Raw genomic sequence first — 27,962 nt, forward strand, 5'->3', positions numbered from 1 at the left:
AACCATGACTATGCCTCTTCCCTACTCCCTATCAGCAGAGAAGACTAGTTGCACAGGGTGGAGAAAGGGAGCATGCTGCACCCCTTCAGGGCAGTAGTAAGCTACTCTATTTGAGACACTGCCGCTTACAACAGGCACCTGAGCTCAAGGCACTGAACACCACATTATAAAAACATAGGTGTCATAAATATAAAGGGAAGGGTAAACCCCTTTAAAATCCCTCCTGGCCAGAGGAAAACTCCTCTCACCTGTAAAGGGTTAAGAAGCTAAAGGTAACCTCGCTGGCACCTGACCAAAATGACCAATGAGGAGACAAGATACTTTCAAAAGCTGGGAGGAGGGAGAGAAAAAAGGGTCTGTATGTCTGTTGGTATGCTGCTTTTGCCGGGGATAGAACAGGAATGGAGTCTTAGAACTTTTAGTAAGTAATCTAGCTAGGTATGCGTTAGATTATGATTTCTTTAAATGGCTGAGAAAAGAATTGTGCTGAATAGAATGACTATTTCTGTCTGTGTGTCTTTTTTGTAACTTAAGGTTTTGCCTAGAGGGATTCTCTATGTTTTGAATCTAATTACCCTGTAAGGTACCTACCATCCTGATTTTACAGGGGTGATTCCTTTATTTCTATTAAAAGTCTTCTTGTAAGAAAACTGAATGCTTTTTCATTGTTCTCAGATCCAGGGGTTTGGGTCTGTGGTCACCTATGCAAATTGGTGAGGATTTTTACCAAACCTTTCCCAGGAAGGGTTGGGAGGATTTTGGGGGGAAAGACGTGTCCAAACTACGTTTCCCAGTAAACCCAGTTAGAGTTTGGTGGTGGCAGTGGATATTCCAAGGACAAAGGATAAAATTAATTTGTACCTTGGGGAAGTTTTAACCTAAGCTGGTAAAAGTAAGCTTAGGAGGTTTTCATGCAGGTCCCCACATCTGTACCCTAGAGTTCAGAGTGGGGGAGGAACCTTGACAGTAGGTCAATATAATTTTTGTAGCTAATGTCTGTAGGGATAAAGCCTGAACAATAAATTATTTTGGGAAGAAGTTGGTGGTCTAGTAATCTGATCAGACTACCGGTGTTTTAAAAAAAAAAAATCAGAATTTCAACCAGCATGAAAATTAGCAGTGCAAAACTGCCAGTTGTTCCCATTGGTTAGCAGAAATATTAGTGTCACAGGATGAGCTAACCCTTCAAGGCGTCTGAGGTACAGTTGCACCTGTGTTAGGCTTAGCTCACCTTCCCATGGGAAGGGAGTGAGCCTGGAGTCATATAATGGGAGCCTGTGACTCAGAAATAGGTCTGTTGGGAGATTAAAGGGCAACCTGAATGAGATTTCTCAATGAAGGAGAAACTCGGAGCAGAAGAATTGCTGTATACTGAGATTCTTCCTAGCTCCCAGGTAGAGGGCCTACAGGGAGCAGAAGTCAGCTAGGAAGGCTGCAGTGTGGGGAACAAGCCTGCTTAGAGGAAAGCCTTAGCTGGGACAGGACTAAGAACCCTGCACCAAGGGTTGTGGGCCAGCTAGGAAGACTGAGTAGAATATTTGTTTTGAACTTTGTGTTAATAAAGACAGGCTCTTAGAAGGGGAGGATTATTAGAACACTTGCTGCATGAAGTTTTCTTAACTAGGGGAAGTAGGAGAAATTGAGGTAGTGGCAGAGTCTGAATCTAGACTGAATAAATCCTGCTACAGTTATATTACACTTTATATTCCGGAGATTTTCTATGTCAAATGCATTTCAAATGGATCAGACTACATTCCCCCACCCCCTCAATTTAATAGCTTCTAAGCTTTAGAATTTCTGCAAAAGCAAATACACCAACCTTAAGAGGCAGGAAGTTCTTAAAGAACTTTCTCCAGAATTCAAAATATACTACGTACAGAATTCAAAGGCAGAAGGTTAGTTCCACAGAAAGACTCTTAAGGAAGTATGGGGAAATTGTCATGGATGACAGCTATGTGGAAGGGGAATTATTGTTAGAAGTAGATCTGCTGGTTGAGCTGGTGTGCTTACCATGGAGGGACAGTCCTAGGGGCACCATGTTGTTGCCGGCATCCAGTGCCGAGAGGCTAAACAACAGCTGGAGTTGGTTCACTACTTGGTGTGCTACACTTAATAATCACAACGGGGTGGAGAAGCAGAAAAGTTTATTTGCAGCTGCAAAAAGGTACAAGGAGAATAAAATTTCAAATATTGCACCTAGAGCAGGAAATTACACAGGCTTTTATATATATATATATATATATATATATATATATATTTTAGCATATTTATTTAATAGCAAGCTGCCCTAAGTATTTATATAGCCAGCTAATTTAGTTTTTAGCTAGTGCCCTTGTGCTTTGTATTTTTTAAACTATATATAAAGCTGCTTTATTTAGCATTGTTTTTTTCTATTTGCCCTGTTTGGCCTTGCTTAGTTTCAGGCAGTCTGACTCTGCAACATATTGTTGCAGATCCTTAGCATAACTGCTGTGAGTGCCTCCAGTGGGGGGGCCAAGGACACTTGGGCCTAGTACGCAGAGCTGCTGCGAGTGCCTCCAGGCGGGAGGGGGGGCCAAGGGCACTTGGGCCTAGTGCAAGGGGGCTTCATTGACACTCGTGGTCTTCCATCCCCTCGAGTTACCTAGTGGCCATGCCCCAGTGTCCCCAACAACTCCCTCCTTTGACAACACTTAATAACCTTGGCTTTGAGGTTTTTTATTTGGGCTACTTATTTTTTTATAATAGGACTTTGCATAAGCACTTTGTGATAGCCCTGAAGAGAATGACTTATTAACTTTTGCAAAAGGGCCTTAACACATGATACTGCACAGCATAATACCAGTAATACAAGCAATACAGGAAAGAAGTTTTAATAGCAGGCTAAATAAACCACCGAGTTTTTTATCTTTAAGGCAATTTTTTTTAAGTACCATTTGCAGCCTTATAGTATAGCGGCCTATGCATGCCATGGCTGGCCCGGTAAACAGTGGCACTATTTCTAGTACAGAGCACCCTACAAGTTTCTCGGTTGTGAGGGAATTTTTTATATTGCCCTTTAATGCTGTAGTTAGTTGCTGCAGGGTTTTTTTTTTGTGACTTAACAGAAGTGTCTTGGGCATTTTTAATTTTTTTTTTTTTTTGGGCAGTGTGGCAGTTATTGATAGATGAGGAACTTTATGAGCTATATAACAGCTACCTGTTCAGTTGGCTGGCAGCACCTTGTAAGCCTTTTGGCCACATACAAAATAGTGACCCTGTAGGGCCCAGTAAGGACTGTTTTTTAAGGGGATTCCTGGGATTTTTAAGGCTGCTTTGGCTGTTTTTTTTAAACAGCTTATATGCCCCTAAGGGGGCATTCCATTTTTTTGATTGGGTACAAGTGGGGGTGTTTTTAATTGTGCCGTTTAAATTACACTTGCCATGGGGACTATTACAAATCCACCATTGGCTTGCTACATTGGAGATATTAACTGGACGGCAAGTTATATTTCCAAACCCTTTTTTTGTGGTAAGAGTATTTGTAAGAGTTTTTCTAAAAGGGGAGGAACCATTACACCCACACTGTTGGCCTTTTTTTTGGTTTTTATTTAATACCTATTAGCTCACTGTGTAATAACACAGGACCTTTTTTTTAACAGGACGCTCATAGTGATCAGATTGGTTTCGGGTAAAACATAACACTTTTTTAGTGAGTACTGCAACTGAATACTTCTGGTCCTGATAGGTGGCTTGCTGTAAAGAGGTCTTATTCCAGAACGGCGAGTCCGTTCTTTTTTGCTTGGTGGCTAATTCTGCTAGGGTCAAGGGCAGCATGTCAAGGGGCATTCCCGTTTTGGGGGACAATGGAGTTGGAGCACATACCCAGCAATTAGTCTGGTTTGTTAAAGTAGCACCATGGTGCGCAAGCGAAACAAAGGAGTTATGCTCCCGATATGCACAGTTTGGAAATACCAATACAGAGACTATTAATGTTACCCAATTAATTATTACCAGAGTCTTTTTAACCCAGGGTTTCCAGTACCTGGGTGGGCCCATTTTAGCATTAAGGTGCCCATTATTTGTGTTTTTTAAACAGTAGCTTTAGCCCGAGATCGTTACTAGATGAGGAGTCAGCAGGTTGGATGGTCCACTGTTCTGCTGACGAGGGGGCGGGTACTGCCTTCAGACGAGAGTGATGGATTCAGTTTTTGTGTCCCTTGATTTTTGCCGCTGTATGGGAGATCAGCAGGACGGTATAGGGTCCTTTCCACTTTTTCTGGAGAGGCTTGTCTTTTCAGGTATGAACAAGCACGGAGTCACCGGGCTATAAGGAGTGGACGGGAGAGTCCAAGGGGAGAGGCTGGGAATCCTTGGTATACCTGTGAAGAGACAAAAGAACAGCAGACAGGGAACACACATACTGTGACAAAAAAACATTACTTAATTTTTATTCCCCTGACAGAACTGGGGTGCTATTCATAGGCCATGCCCTTTTAAACAAAATTTTAAAGGGACTAATCCCTAATTTACCCTTAGGGAGAACGCGGATATGGAGTAGGACGAGGGGCAAAGCATCAGGCCATTGCAGTGAGGCTTCTTGGCATACTTTTGAGAGATGCCGTTTAAAGGTCTGATTGGTACACTCCACTACCCCACTGGCTTGCGGTCTCCAGGGCGTATGGAGTTTCCAGGGGATTTGTAAGGCATGTGAGATGCTTTGAATGATTTTTGCCGTGAAATGTGTCCCATTGTCAGATTCCATTCACAGGGGGAGTCCAAAGCGAGGAATGATCTTCTTAACAAACTTGAGGGCCACTGTTCTGGCAGTGCAATTACGGCATGGGAAGGCTTCTGGCCATCCACTGAACCGATCCACTATGACAAGGACATATTTGAACCCTTGGGTCCAGGGAAACTTAGTAAAGTCTATTTGCCACACTTGTCCGGGGCCCGGAGTGGGTTCTAGGGCGGCTGGTGGCACAGGATGTCCCGGTCGGGGGTTATTTTGGCAGACTAAGCAGTCCGCTTGTACCTGGGCAGCCAGGGGTTGGAGTCCGGAAGTGATAAAGTATTTTCCCATTAGCTGGATAAGTGCTTCCCTGCCAGCATGAGTGGTTTGATGTAGTTTCTGCAGCACTGGCCGGATTAGGACCTTTGGTAAGAGGACCTTCCCTTCTGGGGAATGGAACCATCCCTCCTTTTCCCGGAGACCCAGTTTGTCAGTTAGCTGTCTCTCCACCCCTATGTCTAAGGGACCGGTTCTTCACCGTCGTCCACAGCTGCTTCTCCACTATATGAGTGCGTTGCACCGTTGTGCCTCCGGGGTCGATCAAATCGCGTCTGCTCCGAGGCCCCGATGAACTCACCGACGCGCACTGGGCGTCGGTTCTCGCCGCAATCCTCGACCTCCAGGAGGGGTCCGGGCAAGGCTAAATCTCAGCCTCGTCGCCCACCCAGGGATGCCAAAAGCTGTTGCCGGCATCCAGTGCCGAGAGGCGAAGCAACAGCTGGAGTTGGTTCGCTACTCGGTATGCTACACTCAATAATTACAACGGGGTGGAGAAGCAGAAAAGTTTATTTGCAGCTGCAAAAAGGTACAGGGAGAATAAAATTTCAAATCCTGCACCCAGAGCAGGAAATTACACAGGCTTTTTTTTATATATATATATATATATATATATAATTTAGCATATTTATTTAATAGCAAGCTGCCCTAAGTATTTATATAGCCAGCCAATTTAGTTTCCAGCTAGTGCCCTTGTGCTCTGTATTATTTTTTTAAACTATACATAAAGCTGCTTTATTCAGCATTGTTTTTTTCTATTTGCCCTGTTTGGCCTTGCTTAGTTTCAGGCAGTCTGACTCTGCAACATATTGTTGCAGATCCTTAGCATAACTGCTGTGAGTGCCTCCAGGTGGGGGGGCCAAGGACACTTGGGCCTAGTACGCAGAGCTGCTGCGAGTGCCTACAGGCGGGAGGGGGGGCCAAGGACACTTGGGCCTAATGCGAGGGGCCTTCATTGACACTCGTGGTCTTCCATCCCCTCGAGTTACCTAGTGACCATGCCCCAGTGTCCCCAACAATGTGACTGAGTGACTCCACCAGGTGTTTGAATCTGTTAAGATAGGATACCATCACAGCAGTAAATACCAACACTGCCTGGATAAGCAGCATGTGGTTGTAAATAAGACATTGGGCAAATTGCAGATCCACATAGACCCAAAACCATTGCATCAGGCACTAGAGAGATGCAACTACCTACTACCCACAATTGACTATATTCTGCCAGACTCTCTACAGTCTGATATCAGTGGGTTGTGACAGCACAAAGTTGGATGAAGAATCTAATAGGATGATGACACTCAGCTATCTATGATGCTAAGATTATTGGACATAAACCATGAAACCAAGATCTTGCAAAGATTCAACCAGGTACTGGAATAGCTGTATTATTTTAAAATGCAGATGACTGCCTCATTGTCAGTGAAGGAACAGTGCAAGAAGGACATGCACTGAAATTCTTATGATACAGTGAGAAGAACAAAGTTAAATCCAGAAAGTGACTCAATCATCATCATCAACTGACAAGGCACATGCTCTCATTGGTAGTACTGAAGGCAGTACAGCAAAGTCAAGACAATCAAGAAATACTGGCTATAGTAGATGCAAATGTGGTGCAACAATTCATAGGGAGGATAAACTTCCATCCAAGTTCTGTCCCCATTTGGTAGCAATAACAAAGTCTCTATGCCAATTTATAAGGCAGAATGAGTGAGACTCTGCTGCACCATAAAACCATTTGACAGAAAAAAAATCGGATTAGATTGCTTTGTCTGGAAATACTACTAGCCACTATACAAGATATACTTCAAAGAAAGGATTGGTTGTAATTCTGTTACAGGGACAGTTTCCTATGCCAGGAGAGCCCTGTTGGAAGCTGAATACGCTAAGCAGAAGTAAAAAACAAAACAAAATACTGTTCGTGGTGGTATGAGTAGAGCAATTCCTCCACTATGTCTATGGCCACTCTCTACTAGTACAATCTTACCACAAATCACTCAACATTTATGGTTAAGCCTCTCACTACCACCCCACAAAGAAGCAAATGTTGCTTCTTTCTGGTGCTACCAGATACTGTCTTGGGCAGCTACTGGTTTTGAGTGACACAAGTGGTTGAGTGGTTTTGGCGAGACAGAGCAAGGTGACCAGGACATTGAGTTGGTAAATATGGTGCCCTTGCTAATTGAAGGTACGAAGCAGCAAGTCAGCGTGCTCAGTTGCAGGATTGGGGCCTAACTTCTGGGCCATATCCTAAATACCTTCCTTAAAGGAACTCCCATTAAAGTCAATCAGAACCAGTGTAGGTGTTCAACACATTCTAAAAAAAAAAATCAGACATTTATTTAGAGTAACCTTAAAATGAGGAACTTGATTTTAGGCACATTAGATATAAGATGTTACTGTCACCATACAACAAGGACTTTGGGATCTGGCCATCTGACTTCTAAATCTGCCCTACATGTTCAATGGACTGCTAGTGAGAAGCTGTGACAGTTCTCAGGGTATCCAGGACTGAGAGTCACATTGTTATTCCCCTGCCTCCAGTAAAGGAAGAATTCCTTGTGCTTAACTGGGTGTCAGTTCCCTAATACCACCAGCCTGTTAGCCACCCAAACAATCGCCTCTGGACTATGCCAGGCCTTACTTTTGTTTGCAGGTTAACAATAGGTGAACCCCAGCTCCAAGCCCCTTTGAAGTGTTCCTGTACAGTATCCAGCCTCTTATCTAGTGAACACTCACAGTAATACCAGGCCTGCTGTCCCACAAGGGAACAGTGTACACACAAGTTTGATTGATTCAACTCAGGATCGGGTCCTTGTATAGTGTCTCAGTGTTGTGGTAAACGTATAGTGAAAACAACAAGTTTATTATCAAAGATTCAAGAGATGAGTAAGGAGAATGTAGCTCTTTTGTTTTCATATAAAACAAAATCATAATGCGATTTTTTAGAACTAAATTTAACTGGCTAACCTTCTGTCTAAAGAAGTTTATCTCACTCCATATGTCCTTTGCAGTGTCTCAGCCAAATCTGATTGAGATCCAGCTTTCACTAATGTAATTACATTGTGTGATTACATTGTAAGTGTGATGGGTTCCCCCCCAGGGTGCCACCTGGAACTGGGGTACCACTCAGCCCACCTGACCCATCAACCTGGGTTCCCTCTTCACTGTACTGCTGTGACCAGCCTGTCAAGCCCTCTGCCAGGCTCCAGTCTCCACCTTCACTATCACACATACAGGTAGGGACACACCCAGCTCTGCATGGGAAGGCTTTAGCTAAGGAACTGTCCAGTATTCAAATGCACAAATACACACCCTCTGGAGGGTAAACCCAAAATTAGACCGTCTTGTGCCGCACAGAGAACAGTACAGCGTAAGCTCATGAAATTCGCCCTCTCTCTCAATGTGGAGAGGAATATACACAGCTTTCTGCTCCCAGTTATGATTTCCACACACTGGTTTGTGATAAAACAAACAAATTTATTAACTACAGAAGATAAATTTTAAGTGATTATAAAGGATAGCAAACAGATCAAAGCAGATTACCTAGCAAAAAAACAAAAACGCAATCTAAGCTTAATATACTAAAGAGATTGGATATGAAGCAACTTCGCACCCTGAATGATGATTTATGCTGGTTGCAGGGATTCTGAAGGAGCCAGCTGCCCTTGCTTGCAGCTTAAAAACCCCAGGTATTCCTTTCACAGGCTAAAAAAAACCCTCTAGTCTAGTCCAACCCTTCTCCCCCAGTCCAGTCCTTGTTCTTCAGGTGTTTCCAAGAGTCTCCTTTGGGCAGGGAGTCAGTGAAGAACCATGATGATGTCACTCCCCTGCCTAAATAGCTTTTGCATAGGGCAGAAACCTTTTGTCTCCAAGCTTGGTTCCCATGCTTGGTCAGTGGAAAAACACTGGTTTTCCAAGATGGAGTCCAGTACCAGGTGACTTGGTCACATGTCCCTGTAGGGTCACAGCAGCCATGACTTGGAGGCTGTTTGTAGCGTCCTCAGGAAGGCTCCCTGGTGGGAGATAAACTTCTTCTAAGGCCTATTGTTCTCCATAATGGCCCTTCCCAGCCAGCCAGCCAACTAGAGTGATTGCATACTGCCTAGTGGGCATTCCCCAGGTGTAGGAACACATTTGTAATAGATGCATAGACAATATTCCTAAATTCAGATATCAAAATGATACATGCATACAAATAGGATAATCATATTCGTAAATCATAACTTTTTCAATGATGTCTCACATGATCTATCTTGCATAAAATACATCATAGTTATGCCATACTCATTTCATAATATCTCTATGAAGAATATGGGGCATAGTGCCTCATTAAGTACAGGAGAAAGGGGTGTTTTCCTTGCCTTCTCCTTATATTCCCCAAAACTCATTGTCTGGATCTCAGAGTCAGGATTCTCCTCCATAGCTTATTCTCTGACGTGCCCCCCTCCCTGTTGATTTCATAACCCCCTGCTGACTTCATATGTAAATGACTCCCCACTGTGTCACCTTACAGTAAGTGGACCAAGAGAGATAGGTGATAAAAAAATGTTTTATCTGGCAGAAGCCTGTTTGTCAACTCTGCCTTTATACAGGCTTTAGGAACATATTTTCATAGTATCTGTACCTACATTTCATGACATTAATGAGCAGCATGACCCTGGCTTTCCTTTAACACCTCACAAGACAGTCTTTGGTGAACCAGAATGGACACACCAGGATCAGGATATTCTTGTAACCACCTTGCCAGCTGCCACTAAGGGGCTCATGGGTCACAGGAGCACATGCAGGGTTTCTCCTGTACTCACTGCTCGTGCTGGACACCGGAAAATGTGGGTGGGCCGGGATGGGGACACCATAGAGACACCATGTGGACAGGTGCTGAAGTCACCCCTCCCTCCATTGAGCTGCCTCTTCCCCTTCAGTTTGTGTTGTTGCTACTTGTAAAGGATTGTTTAAAGTCACTGTGGCTCAGTTGTCACAGCAAGCATGGGAAGAGTTAGTTGCTCTGTAGCTGAGCACAGGCATGAGCTGAACTAGGGTTGCCAACTTTGTATTTGAAGAAAACCAAACACCCTTGCCCTGTCCCCTGCCCCACCCCTTCTCCAAGGCCATGCCCCGGCTCACTCCAACCCCACTCCCTCTTCCCCTCCCCACTTACTCGCTCATTTTCACCAGACTGGGGCAGGGGTTGGGATGTGACAGGGGTAAGGGCTCCAGCTGGGGGTGTGGGCTCTGGGATGGGGCCAGGATTGAGGAGTTTGGGGTGTGGAAGGGGGCTCTGGGCTAGGGCAGAGGGTTGGGGTGCAGGAGGGCTCCGTCTGAGGGATGGGGCCAGGGATGAGGGTTTTGGGGTGCAGGAGAGGGCTTCAGGTTGGGGAAGGTGGTTGGGGCTCCAGCTGCGGGCTCAGGGGTAGGGCCAGTAATGAGGGATTTAGGGAGCGGGTGGGGTGTGGGCTCCAGCTGGGGGTGCGGGATCTGGGGTGGGGCCAGGATTTGGGGTGCAGGAGGGGGTATGGGCTCTGGGCTTGGGGTGCAGGAGGGGTTTCAGGGTGCAAGCTCTGGGTGGCACTTGCCTCAAGCAGCTCCCAGGAAGCTTCTGGCTTCTCTCTCTGGCTCCTAAGCAGAGGCGCGACCGCATGACTCTGGGCACTGCCCACACCTACTGGCACCGCCCCCTCACTCCCATGGGCCACGGTTCCTGACCCATGGGAGCTGCTGAGCTGGCGCTGGGGGTAGAGTGCAGAGCCCCAATAGCTGTCCTAAGAAACCGGCAGCTTCCCAGGAGGCGTGTGGAGCCTGTCCTGCATCGCCAAGCGGACTTTTAACAGCCCGGTCGGCAGTGCTGACCGGAGCCGCCAGGTCCCCTTTCCACCGGGCGTTCCGGTCTAAAACCAGACTCCTGGCAACCCTAAGCTGAACCCAGCCGGGTGCCCGAATCCATCTGCACCCTGCTGCGGTGGCACGGAGGGGCTGCAGGGCGAGGCAAATCCTGCCCGCTCTGTGCCAGTGTGGCAGTGGATGGAAGGAGTCAGTTCAGGGCTCCCCCTCAGGGTTAAGTACAGGCCAGAGCCTGCGTGGCCAGGGGCACTTGTGACTCCGAAACAGGGCACTGAGTGACTGGGAGGGGGGGCTCCCCACCAGGCTCCTCTGAGGGCGCTTACTGCCCCTCCCCCAATCCCATGAGCGCCCCCACCGAGACGCCGCCTCAAGCCGCGAGCTCGGCCCGCGCGGCTCAGGGGCGCGCATTGGCTCGCTCCCAGGCCTGAAGGGAGCCCGGCTCCTCCCAGCATGCCCCGCGGCGGCGACCGACCGGCGCTGCTTGGAGACCGTCACTAGGGGCGGGGGGATGCCGCTGGCTGGTGTCAGGCGGCGGCACGGAGCGGGCGGGCGGAGGATGCAGGAGCAGCGGCGGCGGCGGCTGGAGGAGCGAGGAGCCATGCAGCGCTGTCCGCCGGGGTCCCGACCGCAGAGCAGGAGGAGCGGGGGCGCCTTCACCACCCTCCTGCTGACAGGTTGGTCGCAACGGCTCCTTCACTGCATCGAACAGGCGCGGCCCCGCTGTCCCCCCTTGAGCCCCTCGCTGGCCGCCCCAAACCCCGACCCGCCTCGCCGGCCACCCCTCAATCCCCGGCAGCGGCCCCCTCGAGCCCGCCTTGTTCCCTGCGGTCCCCCCTTCACTGCTTGCAACAAGGACCCCACTGCTTCCAGGGCAGCGACCCCTCGATACCCCGCAGCGGCAGCAGCGGCTCCCCTTTGAAACCTCCCACCTCCCCTTCAAGTAGCGGCGCCCACAGTCCCCTCCCCGCGCGCAGCTTCGGCCCCTCTAACCCTGCCTGGCCCTCCAGCAGCCGCAGCAGCACCCCCTGGCCCTAGCAGGCAGCCGCCCCTGCGATCATCAGTTCATTACGGAAAACAGGAGTCTCTGCAGCAAAGCCGGTCTCAGAGCCTCGGTGTCAGTGCATCGCCTCTGTAGGATTGACACAGCCCCAACTGCCCCCTCCCCTAGGCTTCTGCTGACGCTATAAAACAGCAGCTTGACGCTATAAAAATCTACAGGAATGCTAGATGTGATGGCCACCTTCCATGTAACATATTGCTGGCCAGCCCCTCCCCACCCCAACCACTGCACCGGGAGTAACATTCCCATTTTAGGAGTAGTTGTCACTTTGGATATGACGTACATTAGAGAGAGGTACCCTCATGCCACAGTAATGAATATGGTATGCATGGGTCCATAGATTAACAGGCTGTAGGTAATCATGTCAAGAACAAAAGATGTGATGCATGAAGAGAATTCGATGGCACAGTCATTTAAAAGAGATCCCTGTACTCAATTCTGGTAGCGAGCATAGATCTAGTTTTATTGAAGGCTACAAAGAGTATGTTTTCCTGTCACCTCTCATGACCTCATAGGATTTGCAGACACTTCTTCGAGCTCTGTCTGAAGCAACATACATGTTCTGCCATTGTGCAAATTATATACAAGAAAGACTTAAGAATATTATGGTCCCACCAGTGTCAAGCACTCAGAAGTTAGAGTGCCAGAATTAAGGTTGTACAGCAACTTTTATTCTGCTCCTTTCAGCATATGTTTGTAACAGTCTGTAATCACATGATCATACTATTTTCAGAGTCCTGTCACAAAAGGTATTGTCTCTTTAAGCAGAGACATTTCTTATGAAGGAAAGTGTTAGGCCACTCTACCAAAAAGGTTAAAGGAGTGCAGCCACTCCCATAAACTTTATCATTAGGGGACCAGGATTTTGGAGTGAAAAAAAGTATATAGCTGTTTGGCATGGTGGTTTTATCACATAGTTTCTCTGTCCCTTTGTTGTGATCAAAAGTTTATTTGCATTTAATTCTCTCCAACTACGAAGCAGTGGCATTTGGGATCACTTACCTTAAATATGATAAGTACCACATGCATTAAAATATTTAAAAAATATGGGCTCAGTGTGCAGGATATAAGTGGTGTAGTCAATGAAGGGTTAACTTCAGAAGGGATAAATTACATAGAATTAAAACAACATTAGCATTTGTTTTTAAATCTAGTACTTCTAAAGGTTTTTAGGAGTGGGAATGTGGAAAACTAACCCATTCTAGGCTTTACAGCCTTGCTTTATTCAAAGAGTCTGACAATGTAACCCATGTGAGCAAGGTATAGGACACAGTTGTGGGCAACTATGTGTGGTTTAAAAGACTGCATCATAATAAGAGCTGTATCTTAGCATGCAGATGCCATTTATTTACATTATATCAAACTTGTGTAATACTGTATTTATTGCAGTATTAGCTTCATTTACTTGTTTCTTCAACTTTATAAAAAGGGGTGGCCAAACTGTGGCTCGTGAGCCACATACAGCTCTGTTACAGTGGAAGTGCGGCTTGTGGCGCCCCCTCGCCACACCCCCATTCTCCACCTACCAGACTGGTGCAGGGGGAGCTCAGGGCATCTGTCCTGCAGCAGCAGGGTGATGGGGCTAGAGACTTCTGCTATAGAAGGAAGGGGTTCTCAGGGCTTCAACCCCACAGGAGGTGCCTGCTGGCGCTTGGAGTTTCAGCAAGAGCAGGGCTGAAGCCCTGAGCCCCAGCAGGCACGCCCAGCTCTCAAACTTCTGAAGATTATTGTTTGTGGCTTGGAGGATCAGTTAGTTTGGCCACCCCTATTACAAAATATAGCTATAGATGTCATCCTGTGCTCTGAGTTCACACACAAGATACAGAACTGCCCATAAGGTAACCATCCCATACCTCTCCCTCTTTAATAGTTTAAAGGATTTTTGCTGAACCTGAAAGATTAATAAATCTGGCCTCTGGTGACCACTACTCTATGGAGTTCAAAACAGAAGACCCTCAGTTATCAAAGAGACTTTGCCTTAGGATTCTCTGCTGATCTCAACTCAGGTAGCATGTCACAGACGGTTTGTCCTCAGATAACCAGTGCTTATCTCATTCAGGGTTATATATTTGAAGATATTCACTTAATTCTGAATTCTTATTTGCACATCAATCAGGCTTTTGGAAGCCATTCAACATCCCCTAATACACTGAAGCATTGTTTTGTTTTTAAATTGCTCTTAACCTGTGCATGCAACATCTACTGATACTAGTTGATGGTCTGCATATTGATTAAGGGCATTGCTTGAAGTGTTGTCTTCTGCAAGTTTGGGTAATTAAGATTTTACTCTCTCCTTTAGTTATAGCTGTTGATCTGCAATAGCACAAGTCCAGGCTCTTTTCCTTTTTGCTTCTTTATGATGTACAAATAACAAAGATTTAAAAAAGCTTATTTCAGAAATAAAAGGTCTTATTTACCCTGGAAAAAGCATGTTGACTTGAAGGTATATCATTTGAGACTAAAAGGTGAAAGGGTATGGGATTTTTAGTTACAGTTTCAAGGAGTTTTTTTGTTGACATTTAATTCCACTGGCTAATGAACTTTAAGATTCAGAATCCTCGATTTCTTCATTTGAGATATGAGAGTTAACAATGGCCATCTGTGACCTCTTCCCCCTGCCCTTGGAAGTCCTCCAACAAAGCCAGGGAAGATGAGACTTAACATTCTTGATATTGTGGTAGAACAAGCTTTAAAAATGTTTGTAATTTCAAAGAACTATTAATTCAATAATTGCTGTTAAAACTAGACTGCATTTTGAAATCATGATTTCAGACACGGGGAAGAGAGAGTTTACTAGAGACTGAGATAAAGACCTCTACATTATCCCAAGATTAAGCCTTATACTTGATTTCTCTCTTTGAAAATTTTTATAAAATCAGTCATATTGCCTTTAGAGTCAGATTAAGGGAACCTGGCGCCGTAGGCACACATCCCCTTGTGGCTGTTCCCTTGCAACCTTGTCCCCATTCCACAGCCCTGGCATTCCCCAACCCCTTCTACTTAGGGTGGTGGTGCAGGGGCTTCCTCCCCTCTAGTAGAGGCAGGGATAATAATATGGGTTCCTCGGGAACAGCAAGAAGGGTCCCCTCCCCCTTTGGAGAGGCGGTGGCGGAAACATTAGACCCCCAGTACTTACTCCAGAAGCTGGGGCGTATCTGCTTATGAAACTGGGCTAGACCCACTGCACTCTTCTCTTCCTACCACAGAATGATCACTAGAATAATGTTTGCAGGAACACACAAGCAGTGGACCGGGTCTTGGGAATAACACCCACTGAAAAGAATGGAGTAGTTTGCACTTTCAGAGCTACTGTTTCTGGCCATCTGTAGATTCAGACATCACTGCATCAATTAGTTCATTTCCTTTTTTCAGGATTTTCTTTGCACCATGAGGGCTAGAAATTTAAGTAGGAGTTCAGATTCTTACTTGCATGACTTAAGGAGGAGCAGCCCTAAGCAACTAGTGCTCATGCCTTAATCCATCCCATATTGTCCTTCCTGCAGACATAACTCATCATAAAAAAAATTGATTGGTATCTCAAGGTTGTATATTAATCAGATAAGTAGATACAGAAGGGTGAGTCTTTACAATAGTCATCTGATTAGCTTGACTGCAATTATGGAATAAAGTTTCTTTTGTTTGGGTGGTGGCATAATTTAGATTGGAAAAAATTACAGACTATTTTGGATAGTTGAAAGGTGGATTTACAGTTTCTAATCAAACTGAGAAGTGTCATAGTTATACGACTCTTTTCCCTCAGATACTTGAAGAAAGCACAGATGTCTAAAACTCCCTAGTTACATTTTCTTGCATTTGTTTTTTATCCATTAGATTTGTCTTTTCCCCCATTTGGATAAGTTTACAAAGTTGCTATTTTAATTCATTCTCATAAGAATAAAAAAGTAAACTTTGTAGTACAGAAAGAAATAAATATTTTAGAAGCATTTTCACAAGGTTTTTCACATCGCACCAGAGGAGAGGAAACGCATATTTTCAGAAGTAGTAAAATGTGAGCATAAAAATCACGTCATGGTAGAGGAGGTAGGCCAGATGTAGTATGTGAAAGTGGCTAACTTTTTTTAAAAAAAAGGTAGACTTCAAGTTGATAGTGAACATTTAAAGGCTATTAGTATGTTGTAATTAAACTTCAGAAATTCTTATTTGCTTTTATCATGGGGTAGGCTCTCTCTTTCTGGTAGTAAAAAGTTACAAAATAAATAAACTCTCAAATTCTCTCTTTTCCAGGGTATAATCAAAGTCCAAATAAATAGCCTTACCTTTGTAAGATATAAACCAACTCCAAAAAATAACATCCTCTCCTTTGGGGAGAATAACTATCTTAAAAACACAGCTTTTAGTTCTTTCCTTCTAATCTGGCCATGTCTTGTGTCTTCCTTCATTTATACATAGCAGCTGTGCCAGGTAAGTGCATGAGGTCCAGCTGCATGTACTCTTCAGCCACTTAACCATTTCTTGTTTGACTCCACAACCCAGCAGAGTTACCGTGGACACAATATTGATATGCAGAATGTAAATATAAATTGTTCTGAAATTAATGTAATTATAATATTTTTATGTAATATCAAGCGAGGTATTTGAAGTACCAGTGGGGGTTGGATAGTATATATACTGTGCCCCACTTGAGGATTTAACAATTTTAAGGTGGTATGATTTATTTTAATAATAAAATTAAAAGCTCAGGAAAAGTCTGGAGGTACTGTCTTTGAAATGATGTGTTCCATGTTTATTTAGCCATTAGCTTCTTTACTGAGACTTATCAAATGTGTAATGGTGATTCTGTGAATTGAATATCCACATACAAGAAACTGAAACTAATGAAACTACTTCTTATTATCCACTGAACAGCTTTCCAATTCTGTCAACTTTTGGTCATCACCAGCTTGGCTGGACTTGAACAAATGATGTAGATGTGAAATGCTTTTATCTTATTTCGAAGTCCTCAGAGATACCCAGTTTCCTTATAATTAAATAAGGGGAATGAGAGTTAGTGGAGTAAGTGTGTCAAGATGAGAATAACAACAATTTTAAAAAATACACTAATTATGCAGACATTTCAATGTCTTGACATTGATTGCTTCTGTTGACTTTACTGTGTTTTTATTTAGTCCTTTAAACCCATTACCATCTTCCAAACCTGAAAATTCTTTGCTTGTTTCTAGTCTAAGAGCTGCTGTAATATAGATCAGCTGGTGATAGTGCCAAGAGGCCATCACCATCTGGGGATTGTTGTCACACAGCCTGCTCTGGCCATGCCCTCACCCCTGCCCACCTCTGGATTCCAGAGTGTATGATGGGCAGGAGCCAGTTACATTGGTTTTTATCAGTGTGGGATTAGGGGTTTGTGGGGCCCTGGGCCAGAACAAGTGGGAGCCCCTCCCCCCCCCCTTCTGACTGCAGTTGCACTCCTCCCTGGCACTCCTGCCGGGGAAATGGGGTCAGGGCACGGGGGCTTGTCCTGCCCCGCCTGCCTGGCGCTCCTTCCCCCACACCCTGACCCTGCTCCCCGGCAGGAGCAACATGTGGGCGGACGGAGTGGGGCAAGTCCCCGTGCCCCAATCCCACTCCCTGACAGGAGCACCAGGTGGACAGAGCTAGGCAAGCTCCCGCGCCCTGATCCCACTCCCTGGTAGGAGCTCTGGGCAGAGCGGGTCGGGGCGTAGGGGTGCCCAACTGGCCGGGGCCCTTGAGCACAGGCCCCATTGGCCCAGTGGCTAATCTGCGGCTGGTTTTTATGCCTGCATGGAAGATCTGACCTGTTTCTTTTCCCTTTTCACTATTAGTATGTATTAGCTAAGACATTTTAAAACCCTAGTGTAGCCAGCACAAGTAGACTTTAAATGTTAGCACGTTTTTATCCTAGTGTGGCCCACCTTTCCCTCCCATCCTGGACTTTATTCTGGTTCTTCAGTGATGGGGCTAGAATTTACCATTCCCTTCTCCCCTTGTCCCATCCACCCTGCTGCTGCTTTCCATTGAGCTGCTGGAGAGAGGGGAGAAAAAGTCATGTGCCAGAAGAGGTTTTGTTTTAAATAAATAAAGGGGGATTTAATGTGTGGGGTTTGGCCCCCTAGCCCATTTATAATCAGTCATCCCTACTCTCATCTTTGGGTCCCAGGCAAGAAGCTACAGCTTGACATTACCTTTAAAAATCAGACAAAAACAGTTTAACTTCATTTCAGAAGATTAATGCTTCTTCTTACCCCCAAACTGAATACATGCAAGGTTGTTGATTGTAACCTACCCATTTCCCATCACATGATGTTCTTCAACTTCTTTAAGACATCCTTTTGTTAGTAAGTTAATGGGCTGGTTTTTAAAAAAATATCAGTGGTAAACATAAGGTTGATTTTGCTATCATTCTGAACTAAATGACCTTTCTGGTAGAAATTACATTGATTTTAAGATAAGTGTTTCATACATTTCGAACAACAAGAAACATTCCAATAGTAATATATTGTGGTAAACTCTAAATCACACAGACATTTATATTAACTGTCACAGTAAACACTTTGAAATATAGCCTTTATATTTAAATTTTTTTGCTTACTTGCATAAACATAATCCTCTATTGAACAATGTATTTGAATTTGTTTTATATTTGTTTTTAAAGTCTCATATTACACGTGGCGCATAATTACACTGGATGTGATGTGGCGCACACTTAGTCCCATAATGATTCACCTGGTCTTTGGGGGAAATCTAAATTACTTTGTCTTCAGCAAACTGTTAGCCAATTAATAGTGAGTATTAGCGTGAACTGGGGGTGACTTGTTCAACCTCTTATACCTTGTCTGCATTGCAGTTTACTGGTATAGGTATACCAGTACATTATACTGTCGTAGTTCAGATGCAGTTTGTACTGGCAAAGTTTCACCTTTACCAGTATAGTTTTTTCTACACCCCCATCTCCAGAGTGAAACAAACTATGCTGCTAAAAGTAGAGTTTTACAGTATAACTGCATTTGCACTATGTGCTTTTGCTGGTATTGCTGTGTTGGTCATAGATTACATACCATCACACTGTGTCTGACATAGGTAGGCTGGCAGAAGTGTAGACCTGGCCTTATTTGGAGATAGCATGCCAAAATGATGACTGCCAGAGGGATATACAAGCCAGCATCATCTATTTTGTTTATTTCTGTTTCTACACTCTGAAGAAAAGTTGAAAACAAAAGCTGTCTTTAAAAGAATCTGATCCCAGCTAATGGCATTTGATCTGTGGGAGTCTGTTAATCTGACATTAATTCTTTTTTTGTTTGCATTTATTTTATTTTGAAAAGCTTTTTTGTTAAGCTCTGCTGAAGGGATAAATGGAACAATTAACTGGAAGACTAAGCAACCCAACAGTTATATTATCAGCAGAATAAGGGCTGCTGAAAAGAATGGTGAGTTTAGGTTGTAATTTAAATCCCATTGTGGGTTCAGTCAACATCCTCTTTCAATATTACCTTTGCTTTTTCAGTGTATGTTTATTAATAAAATGACATCTCAAGGTAAGTAATTTTGAAAAACAATCTTATAGTTCTTTAATTTTCTAAACCGTCAGGAATCTGTATGTCTTTATGTTTAGTTTCCCTCAGGTTTTTTTTTGTTGCCTATGGCTTTGCTTAAAATAATGGCTGTGTGTATAACCTAATATTGCATATTTTCTTGTCACTGCTGGTTGCTTAAAAACATCTTTGCAGTGTGCTTAATGCAATAACTTGTTATAACTCTTAAAATAATTCATTCCATGTTTATATGTAGGAAAAACACAATTTTTATTACTTATTTGTAGGAATACACATAGAATATTGTAGCTGAATTTTACTGAGACCAACAGTTATCTGAGAAAATGCCGGTAACTTTTCATGGATCATCTAGCTAGGTAAAGGATCTGGATCTCCCTAGAGCTCTAGCTATGGCCAGGATCACTCTTACCCAGGGAATCTGGAAAAGGAGCTCTGGAGGAAGAAACTTCTATATGGATTCTCTTCTGGAGATCCCCCACATTCGCTATTGGGAAGAATGGGTTTCCCCCCTCACATGCAGAATAGGCTGCAGGCCTGTCATCAAACCTGGTTGATCCTCTGAAATCCATGGGAGAGCAGGGTCATCCACACTGAGATCCTGGTCCTCTCTGCTAGCTCTGGCCTCTGACAGCTCTCAGCCTCTAGGCTCTCTGACAATGCGGTTCCAGTGGGGTGATTTCCTGGCTATGCCTGTCCCCAGGATCTATGGAGAAGGAGAAAGAACACTACTCATAAGAGGTAATACAGTCTGAGGCAGTGTTATTTTCCCAGGGGAATCCTTACAGGGCCACAGAAAGACAATTTATGTTCCCTCTCCCCTCTGTTCACAGCCTGTCTACTTATCCCCCAGGCCTGTGCAGCTTCCCTTCCCAGCATGTACATCCCAGGATTCACAGAAAGGCCTTCATGGAGTCAAGGGGGAAAGGAGGAGCAAAAACAGTGCAGTGAAGGTCGATGATGCCCCCTACATGCCTTGAGAGCACCTAAACTGGGACCATATATCATGTATGACCATTAGTAAAGAAATTAAATATCCTTTGGTAGCAGGCACAGAATGCTTCCACAGTAGCCCAAAACTTTCCCCTTCCATGAGGTGGACTCACACAAAAACAGAATATTTGGCAATCTGGCTCATGGAAATGGCACTGGGAGTTAGTAAGAACGTTCAGTTACATCTTCTGCCAAGTTAGGACAGTTGCACATTTTTCTCCATAATCAGTCAGTCGTAGAAGATTGTTAAAAGGCTGCACAACCTGAAGATAACAGACTATCCATAAATGAGATTTTTTTTGTCAGCTGGAGAGGAAGAGCAAGTGGCATACTGGACCGAAGATTCACCTTCCACTTCCTTTCTCATTTTGAAGAAACATCAGGGGGAGGGAGAGGAAAGGCTGTGAAGGAGAACTTTCCAAATACCAGTCTCCAGAGTTGTGTTATTACAATTCATATGTGGTTATAAGATAAATATCTGTAAGGTCAAAATTCATCCTGTACAATGAATAGATTATATCATTCAAAGTACACTGAATTATGCATAAGTAAGAAAGATGGTTTAGTGGATTAGGTACTGAACTAGGACTTTGGAGACCTAATGGAAACAATTCCCAGCTCAGCAACAGGCTTTCAGAGTGGCATGTTAATCAATATATAAGATTGTCAACCCTCCAGGGTTGTCCTGGAGTCTCCAGGATTTAAAGATGAATCTTCAGTGCAACATTATGTCATGTGATGAAACCTCCAGGAATATGTCCAACCAAAATTGGCAACCCCATCAATGTGCCTTGTGCCTCTGTTGTCCATCTCTAAAATGGAGATATTTCTGTACCTCAGATGAGTGCTATGAGGATAAAATCCATTAATGAGTACAAAGCTTAAATAATATGGTAATGAGGGCATAAGTAAGTAGATAGATAACATGTTAAGATACTAGGGACCAATTAGTGGAACTGGGATAGGAAAATTTAGGGGGTTTATTTTCTCAAAATATTTTAGTTTGCCCTTTAAAGGCAGGGGATTATTGATTAAAACAGAAGGGGAAATGGGATTAATGTGTCTTTTGTGGATGCATGTGCTCAATTACATTAGCATTAATGAAGCTAATTTATACCCAGAGGGTAGAACTCTACCTTTCAAGGCCCCATCTAGATTAGGAAAATAGAACTGTTTTTTTAACTGTTTTTTAAAAGATGTTTGCTAACACAGTTTAAACACTGTTTTAAACAGGACTTCAACCTTATGGAGAAAGAGCGACTACTGCTTAAATGTGTCAGTTGGTTTTGGTTAATCCAAGACTCCCCCGGTAACAGTATTAATAATAAAAATGATTATATTAAAATAATTACAATAATACTATAAACTAACTCACAGGGTTATTGTCAGGGTTAACTAATGTCTGTAACGTGCTTTGTAAATTTAAAGCATTGTAACCCTGGTAGGCAACTTTTTAAAATAGGACTTTATACTAGGTGCTAATTAGTGTTAAAAACATTAATCCAAACATATCAGTGAACATTTTAAAACACCACTATTTTTTTCAGTAAAGAGAAACCCTATATTCCATTCCAGCTGTGGGCCAAATTCTAAAGCTGCTTTTAGCATGTTCAATTTAGTAAGGTCATTTTTAGGATTAATTTGTTCCTCTGAAGCTTATTTTTAACTGTCCACCAACTTCATCTTTTTACATCTGCAGAAAGTCCTCAATGGTACACACTTACCGCAGCAACAGAATATGTTCCATTACCAGGAGCACCCATTATAGTGTATGTGGCAATATCCAGTAAACTGCCTATTTAAGACGTCAGAGAAATAATTTTTCTGCAGAAATTCCCCACTGTAGTCTCTCTTATTAATTCTTTATTCTTTATGAGAAAGTTTGCCTTACCTTTTCATTAATTCTCCTTTTTGAAACTGATCTTTGCTGTAATATTAAAGTCTCAAGGTATAAAGCAAAGCATCTGGAACAGAAAAATAAATTAAATTTTTCTTTAGGTTTCATCAAGTCAGCATATTTTTCTCGCCTTTTCTGTTCTGTAAATAATCTTATTAATGTTACAAATTGCTTTTTTAGATTTTCTTGATAGATACAATTTCCTATATAATTCTATTTCCTTGATCTATTTATAGTTTACTTACAAAAGCAAGTGCAAGACTTTATTGGGTCACTAAGGCAAGATGGTGGGTGTACTTGCCAACTTTGATTATATGCAGCAAATTGTTCTAGGTTAGTTTAGTTAAATGAAATCTGCTTTAAATATATTAACAATAACTGATTTATTAATACAGATTTTTTTCATAAAATGTATTTATATTTCAAGATCTTTTGAATTTATTCTTATTGATAAAATTATTATAAGATGTGGCAGTTCAGTACAGTTTAATAAAAGCAAAATTCACTCTGGGCAAAGGCAACTGGGATAACCAGGATTAATATATAAATACAATTAGAAAAAGATTGATTTCTGGAGCTCGGTAATATATGTGGCAATTGAAGATAATAGTCTTAGAAAACCAGCTCCTAATATCTGGTGCAAGGAATAGAATGTTTGTTACTAACTGTTGTTCAGCAATGTTTTTTGAGCAAACATCATGCAATAAGTTTGGCCTAAAGAAAAACTGAAAAAAGAAATCTTGACACAACTGGGTGTTATCAGCAATAAAGGCTTGATCCTGGCAGTGGGTTAAGAGGTAGTGCTACCATGTGGTTGGGGATCCACAACAGTACTGAGCACACTGTGGTGATTCTGCCAGTGCAGATCCCCAGTTTTGCCCAGTGCAGAGAGTTAAGCGCATATGGCCACCATGTAATAGAGATGGTCTACACACACCAAGTGCTGAGAGGGCAGAAGGGGCATGGTGATGGATGGAGTTGTGGCATGGTGCCACACCCTGTGAAAATGGGTGATCTAGGTGGCAACAAGGGAGTTCAGAAGTGGGCCCCACACCAAACTTTCCTGTGCCTATTAGCTGCAAGCATAGGGGCCTTCTTCACAGACAGGGAATTATAGAGACCCAGCAGCTTCACCACGAGCACCATGGCCCCAAACACATGTAGCTCTGCTGGAGAAGGAGCATGTCTGAAGACTGGCCAGCCTGTGGTGGCTCCACTTCAGCTAGCTGGAGGACATGGATTCCCCTTTGCTTATATTGTACTGTTCTTTAAAATAGTGAATTTATTTTAGAAAGCTAGAGAGGCTATTTATGATAGTAAATATAATTCACTTTTAACACACAGTAATACAGTAAATATTGAGGCATTTGGCATTGAGCCTGTCTTTATATATTTATAATGGGAACGAACACGCAGTTTGGAAGATGCCAAAGAACAGAGTTATTAAATCAAAGATAGCAAACTGGAAACACCAAATTTCAAGCACATCTTGTTTAGCTAATGCTTAAAAGAAAAAGGTTCACTAAAATTTGTTTCAAAAGACCATGCATCTTGAAATTAAATATTACATTAGCAGATCTGCTATTTTTACACGCTCTTCCATAGCACCTATCAGAAAGGTATATTGATACTCATTATCAAATAAACTCTATGCTTGGGGGGGTCTACAGTCTTTGGGGGCAGACCCTCAGCTGGCTACATTCTGTTCAATGTAGTTATGACAATTTATGAGCTGAGGATTGCCTCTTCATATTTAAAGTGGAGTTTATTTTAATTTTGGTGAAGATGGCATTACATCCTAATGAATCCCAAATTATCAATGAGATAATTAGAAAAAAGTCTTCTAGTATCTGACACTTTTCTTTATCCTTTTTGTGAATGCACTTAATGAGAAATAACTTAAGTCTAGGATGACTATAGAAGATGAAATAATAATTTAAAAATTGAGAAAAATCTTCAGCATACTATGCATTTAATAATTTATGACATCAGTCTAGGAGTTGCAGATACTCTGTCCAACCCACTCACCATATTTTGCAGCCTGGCTCATGGGAATGACAACTGAGGACTCAATGAGCAAGTTCATTTTCATCCCCTGATAGCTTAGGACAAATGCACATTCTTCTCCAGATTCAGGCAGTTGTAAAAGGTTTTTTGGTGATTTATAATTTTGCCAGCCCATCTTAATGCCATGAAATGCTGCTTGACATGATGTTTTTCAAAGCTTACCCCTGAAAAGGGCACTGAGCGGGTCTCATTTTGATTGCCATCAAAGCTGTTTTTCATGAGAACAAGTTGTTAGTTCTCTAAAAGAAGGGCTCCCACAATTGTAAATCCTGCAGCTGAACAATTTGAGTAAAACATGGAAGGATCCAGGTGTGCACAATGTGAATTTGTGAGAATTACATATCATCCCCATCCAACTCTATTTTTTTGTTGTGTGTGCAATCAGATTTTCCCAGTGTTTGGGAAAATCTTCATTGGGGTTTCACACATTAAAAACAGTTGTTTCTAAAAGAGTTCAAGTTTATAATTTAAATAGAGAAATAAAAATGGATTGGAATTTTATCTGAGTCCCTTTTTATGTTTGTTGTGAATGATCCTGATATGTATAAACTCGTAAAATTCTAGTTTGACAGAATGTGAATCTTCTTCACTTATGGGAAGATGAGGTGTCACACCAATGTATTATGTTATTGTTTAGATTAGTGCCATATATAAAACTAAGCAATTTTATATCACATATATAGGGCTTGATTTTAAAATTAGGCTCCCATTTTGAATCTGCAAATCGCGGCAAATAAAAATGATGGTATGTCTATTTTTATCTGAATACCTGGTTTGCTGTACCTGCACAATTGTAGGTGAAAAATGGGAGGCTGGATGGAGACTCCTTTAAAATTTAGCTTCTGAAGTTTCCCTTGAGCAACAGAAAGAAATTAAAATTCACATTATGTCTGATATGTCAAATATAACTGTATATAAATAGTTCATATACACTTTTGATAGTAATATGTATTTTTAGAACATGAGATGTAATTAGAAGAGAAAAGCACTCAATTTTTGTAGTAAATACTAAATATTTTAAAAAATGCCACTGAGGAATTATGACATTTTTATTTTACCCTTGGTGTGTGGTGTGATTAATATAATTCATTCTACCCTCAATTTGTGCACAGAACTACCATAGATGTCCATGGGAATCTTGCATGCAGAACAGGAAGAATATTACTCTATGTTCTGAGGCTATTGATAGTGTACAAATACAGAATAACAAAGAACAAGGAAAAATTACAAAAAGGTATAATAATGAAGTTCTTGCTTGCACAGCCTTCATCAAGATGTATTTGACTAAATAGTCATATTTAATTACTTTAAAAACAAGTTATTAAGCCAGTATAGTCTACTTTGTTCCTTCTGTTCCTTATTTTTATTGTTAAAAATATGGGGGAAATTTGATTATACACTCATATGTGTTTTTATTGATATATGGAATGTCACAAATAAACAAGTTTCCAAAAATACTCATTGGCTTCTTCATTATCCATCATTATTGTCATTTTAAAAGTAGGTGATTAGCATTTGAAATATCAAAAACTGTCTAATTTTGTTTACTGGAATCTTGGACAGGACTTGGAGGATACATAATGGGCAAAGAGAGGATTTGTTTTGCATTGTATTCTTAAACCCACACAACCTTTTAAAAACTTATTAACAGGTATCTAATGCTTGTTGCTTTCCTTTCCCTAGAAATGAAAATTTCCATAGTAATGCATGCTGTATTGTCTAGAGCATGTCTCACTTTTTACTTTTCTGTCTCTTATCTTTCCTTCTGCTTTTCAGTGTACACGATTCTCTCTAAGGTGCACTCTGATCGGAATGTATACCCTTCTGCTGGAGTTCTTTTTGTTCATGTTTTGGAGAGAGAATACTTTAAGGGGGAGTTTCCTCCTTATCCAAAGCCTGGTATGGGATGCTTAGATCTTCCATGTTATAGAAAAAGATCATTTTTACTTCTAAATTCAAGATTTCAAATGTATCTAGAATACTTTGTGGTACAGTATTGAACATAAATCACTGCAACACTTTTAACTTTGGCTGACTCTTCTATACTGGTAAAGTAAGTGGATAATTTCAAGTGGTTTTAAATCTTAAGGCTTATGAACTACAGGTATGCATTGCTGTGCATCTTGAGAAGCCCAGTTATGGACTTTGAAATGTTCAGTAATGCATGTTATGAATCTAAGATTAGAATCTGGCACTTTTCTTTGCTATCCCATTAAATCTGTAATTGTACAAGCTTAATTTTAATTTTAAAAAGATTGAGTCGTGGTGTTTTTTGTAAAAAATGCCCCATTTGAGATTGTATCAGTTTCTTACAAAATAAATAATGATATTAACAGTTTGTGTCAAAAAGCATCTTATACATTTTATAAAATAACTTTAAATACACAAGGAACATTTAAAATAAAAAATTTAAATGTCTTTAGCATAGAGCAGTGATGATTATTTTATTTCAAAGAAAATGAAAGCTCCCTTGGTTTCAATCCTATTTTGTTTCTACATGCAGTAACTTTTTTAAATTGTAAAGCAGTCTTTTGTCATAGAAAAGGCTATATTTTCATAAGTATAGTATTTTGACTTACATCCATGAAGTAAAACTAAAGGAAGATCATTAGCAAGATAGAAAAGATGTTTTTGAGATGAACTCAACCCTTATATGAAGATAAAGTACATTTCCCCCCACTTTGCTTATAAATTATTTAGCCTTCTAGAAGCAGGTAAAATTGAGAAGTTCTACTTCATTGACAATCTTTTTAATTTTGATTTTGGAAGATGGCACCTTGAAACCACATTGGGTTAAAAATAGCATTTGTTTGAATGTCATATGTTTAAAATATTCTCAAGAGAAAAAATGACTTAATTTATTTTTATTTTCATTAATCTTCTTCTCTAAAGGTGGATGTCTTGACAGACCCTTACTCTTGAGTTTATGCTCCATGTGTGTGACTGCTGGAGCTACACAGTTTTACTGCCAGCCAATAATAGGGTGAAATGTGCCTATCTCAGGCCCAATTTGTCCCCTCCTGAGATAACAATTTTGGGATGTAAATGGAAGGAATCTGAAAGTCCTTTCCTAATTGCAGATTGTCTCTAGAACATTGCTACCTAAATTCCATGTCTGAGGCATGTTACACAGATGCAGTGTGAATCTCTGACTTGTACAGTTGTGACCTCATGATCCATTGAAATTGCCCACCTGTAGGCATCATGAATACCACATTGATCATCAAGGCTCAACATTTGCAATATAGTCCTTGTTTAAAACTTGTGTATGACAAATCTGCTCTGCCAGATCCTTAGCATCATAGAGCCTTTCCTGGAGAAGGACTTTGAAACAAGCCACATCTCAGACTGTTGATGTATTCAAATTGACTTTGAGGAACAAACTGTGAAATGGGGTAATTTATGATGAACCCTAGCGACTGTAGCACCCTGGTGAGATAATTCCCAGAGAAGTGATGTTGGGAGGGCTTTCTGTGTTGCATGGTAACATGTTTAACTGATGTCTTAGCATATTGCTGTAGTATCGTGGTTGATTCTCAGTTTCCCCTGACA

The 27,962-nt window shown here is 42.0% G+C and overlaps 1 protein-coding gene and 1 long non-coding RNA gene across 18 annotated transcripts in view; one reads left to right on the forward strand and one right to left on the reverse strand.

Annotated features, from left to right (window-relative positions):
• The first annotated feature begins 2,922 nt into the window (after positions 1–2,922).
• SGCE (sarcoglycan epsilon) overlaps positions 2,923–27,962 on the forward strand; it is a 66,022-nt gene continuing 40,982 nt past the window's right edge. For 2 of the 17 annotated variants that reach the window (XM_037890656.2, XM_037890662.2), the window contains exons 1-3: positions 11,338–11,538; positions 19,226–19,330; positions 26,187–26,309. In XM_037890656.2, coding sequence (XP_037746584.1) covers positions 11,373–11,538; positions 19,226–19,330; positions 26,187–26,309 — 394 coding nt within the window. In that variant the 5' untranslated portion in view covers positions 11,338–11,372. Of the gene's footprint in view, positions 11,539–19,225; positions 19,331–25,522; positions 25,645–26,186; positions 26,310–27,962 lie in introns of all 17 variants that reach the window. The other 15 variants (XM_043541177.1, XM_037890661.2, XM_037890657.2 and 12 more) reach the window with 14 other exon arrangements.
• Positions 19,921–27,962, reverse strand: part of LOC122464729 — a 38,402-nt gene continuing 30,360 nt past the window's right edge. The window contains exons 2-3 of the long non-coding RNA XR_006289040.1: positions 22,338–22,410; positions 19,921–20,159 (exon numbers count right to left, since the gene is read on the reverse strand). This is a non-coding gene — a long non-coding RNA (uncharacterized LOC122464729). The remainder of the gene's footprint in view (positions 20,160–22,337; positions 22,411–27,962) is intronic.

The sequence above is a fragment of the Chelonia mydas genome, chromosome 2, assembly GCF_015237465.2.
Source record: "Chelonia mydas isolate rCheMyd1 chromosome 2, rCheMyd1.pri.v2, whole genome shotgun sequence".
Classification (NCBI taxonomy): domain Eukaryota; kingdom Metazoa; phylum Chordata; order Testudines; family Cheloniidae; genus Chelonia; species Chelonia mydas.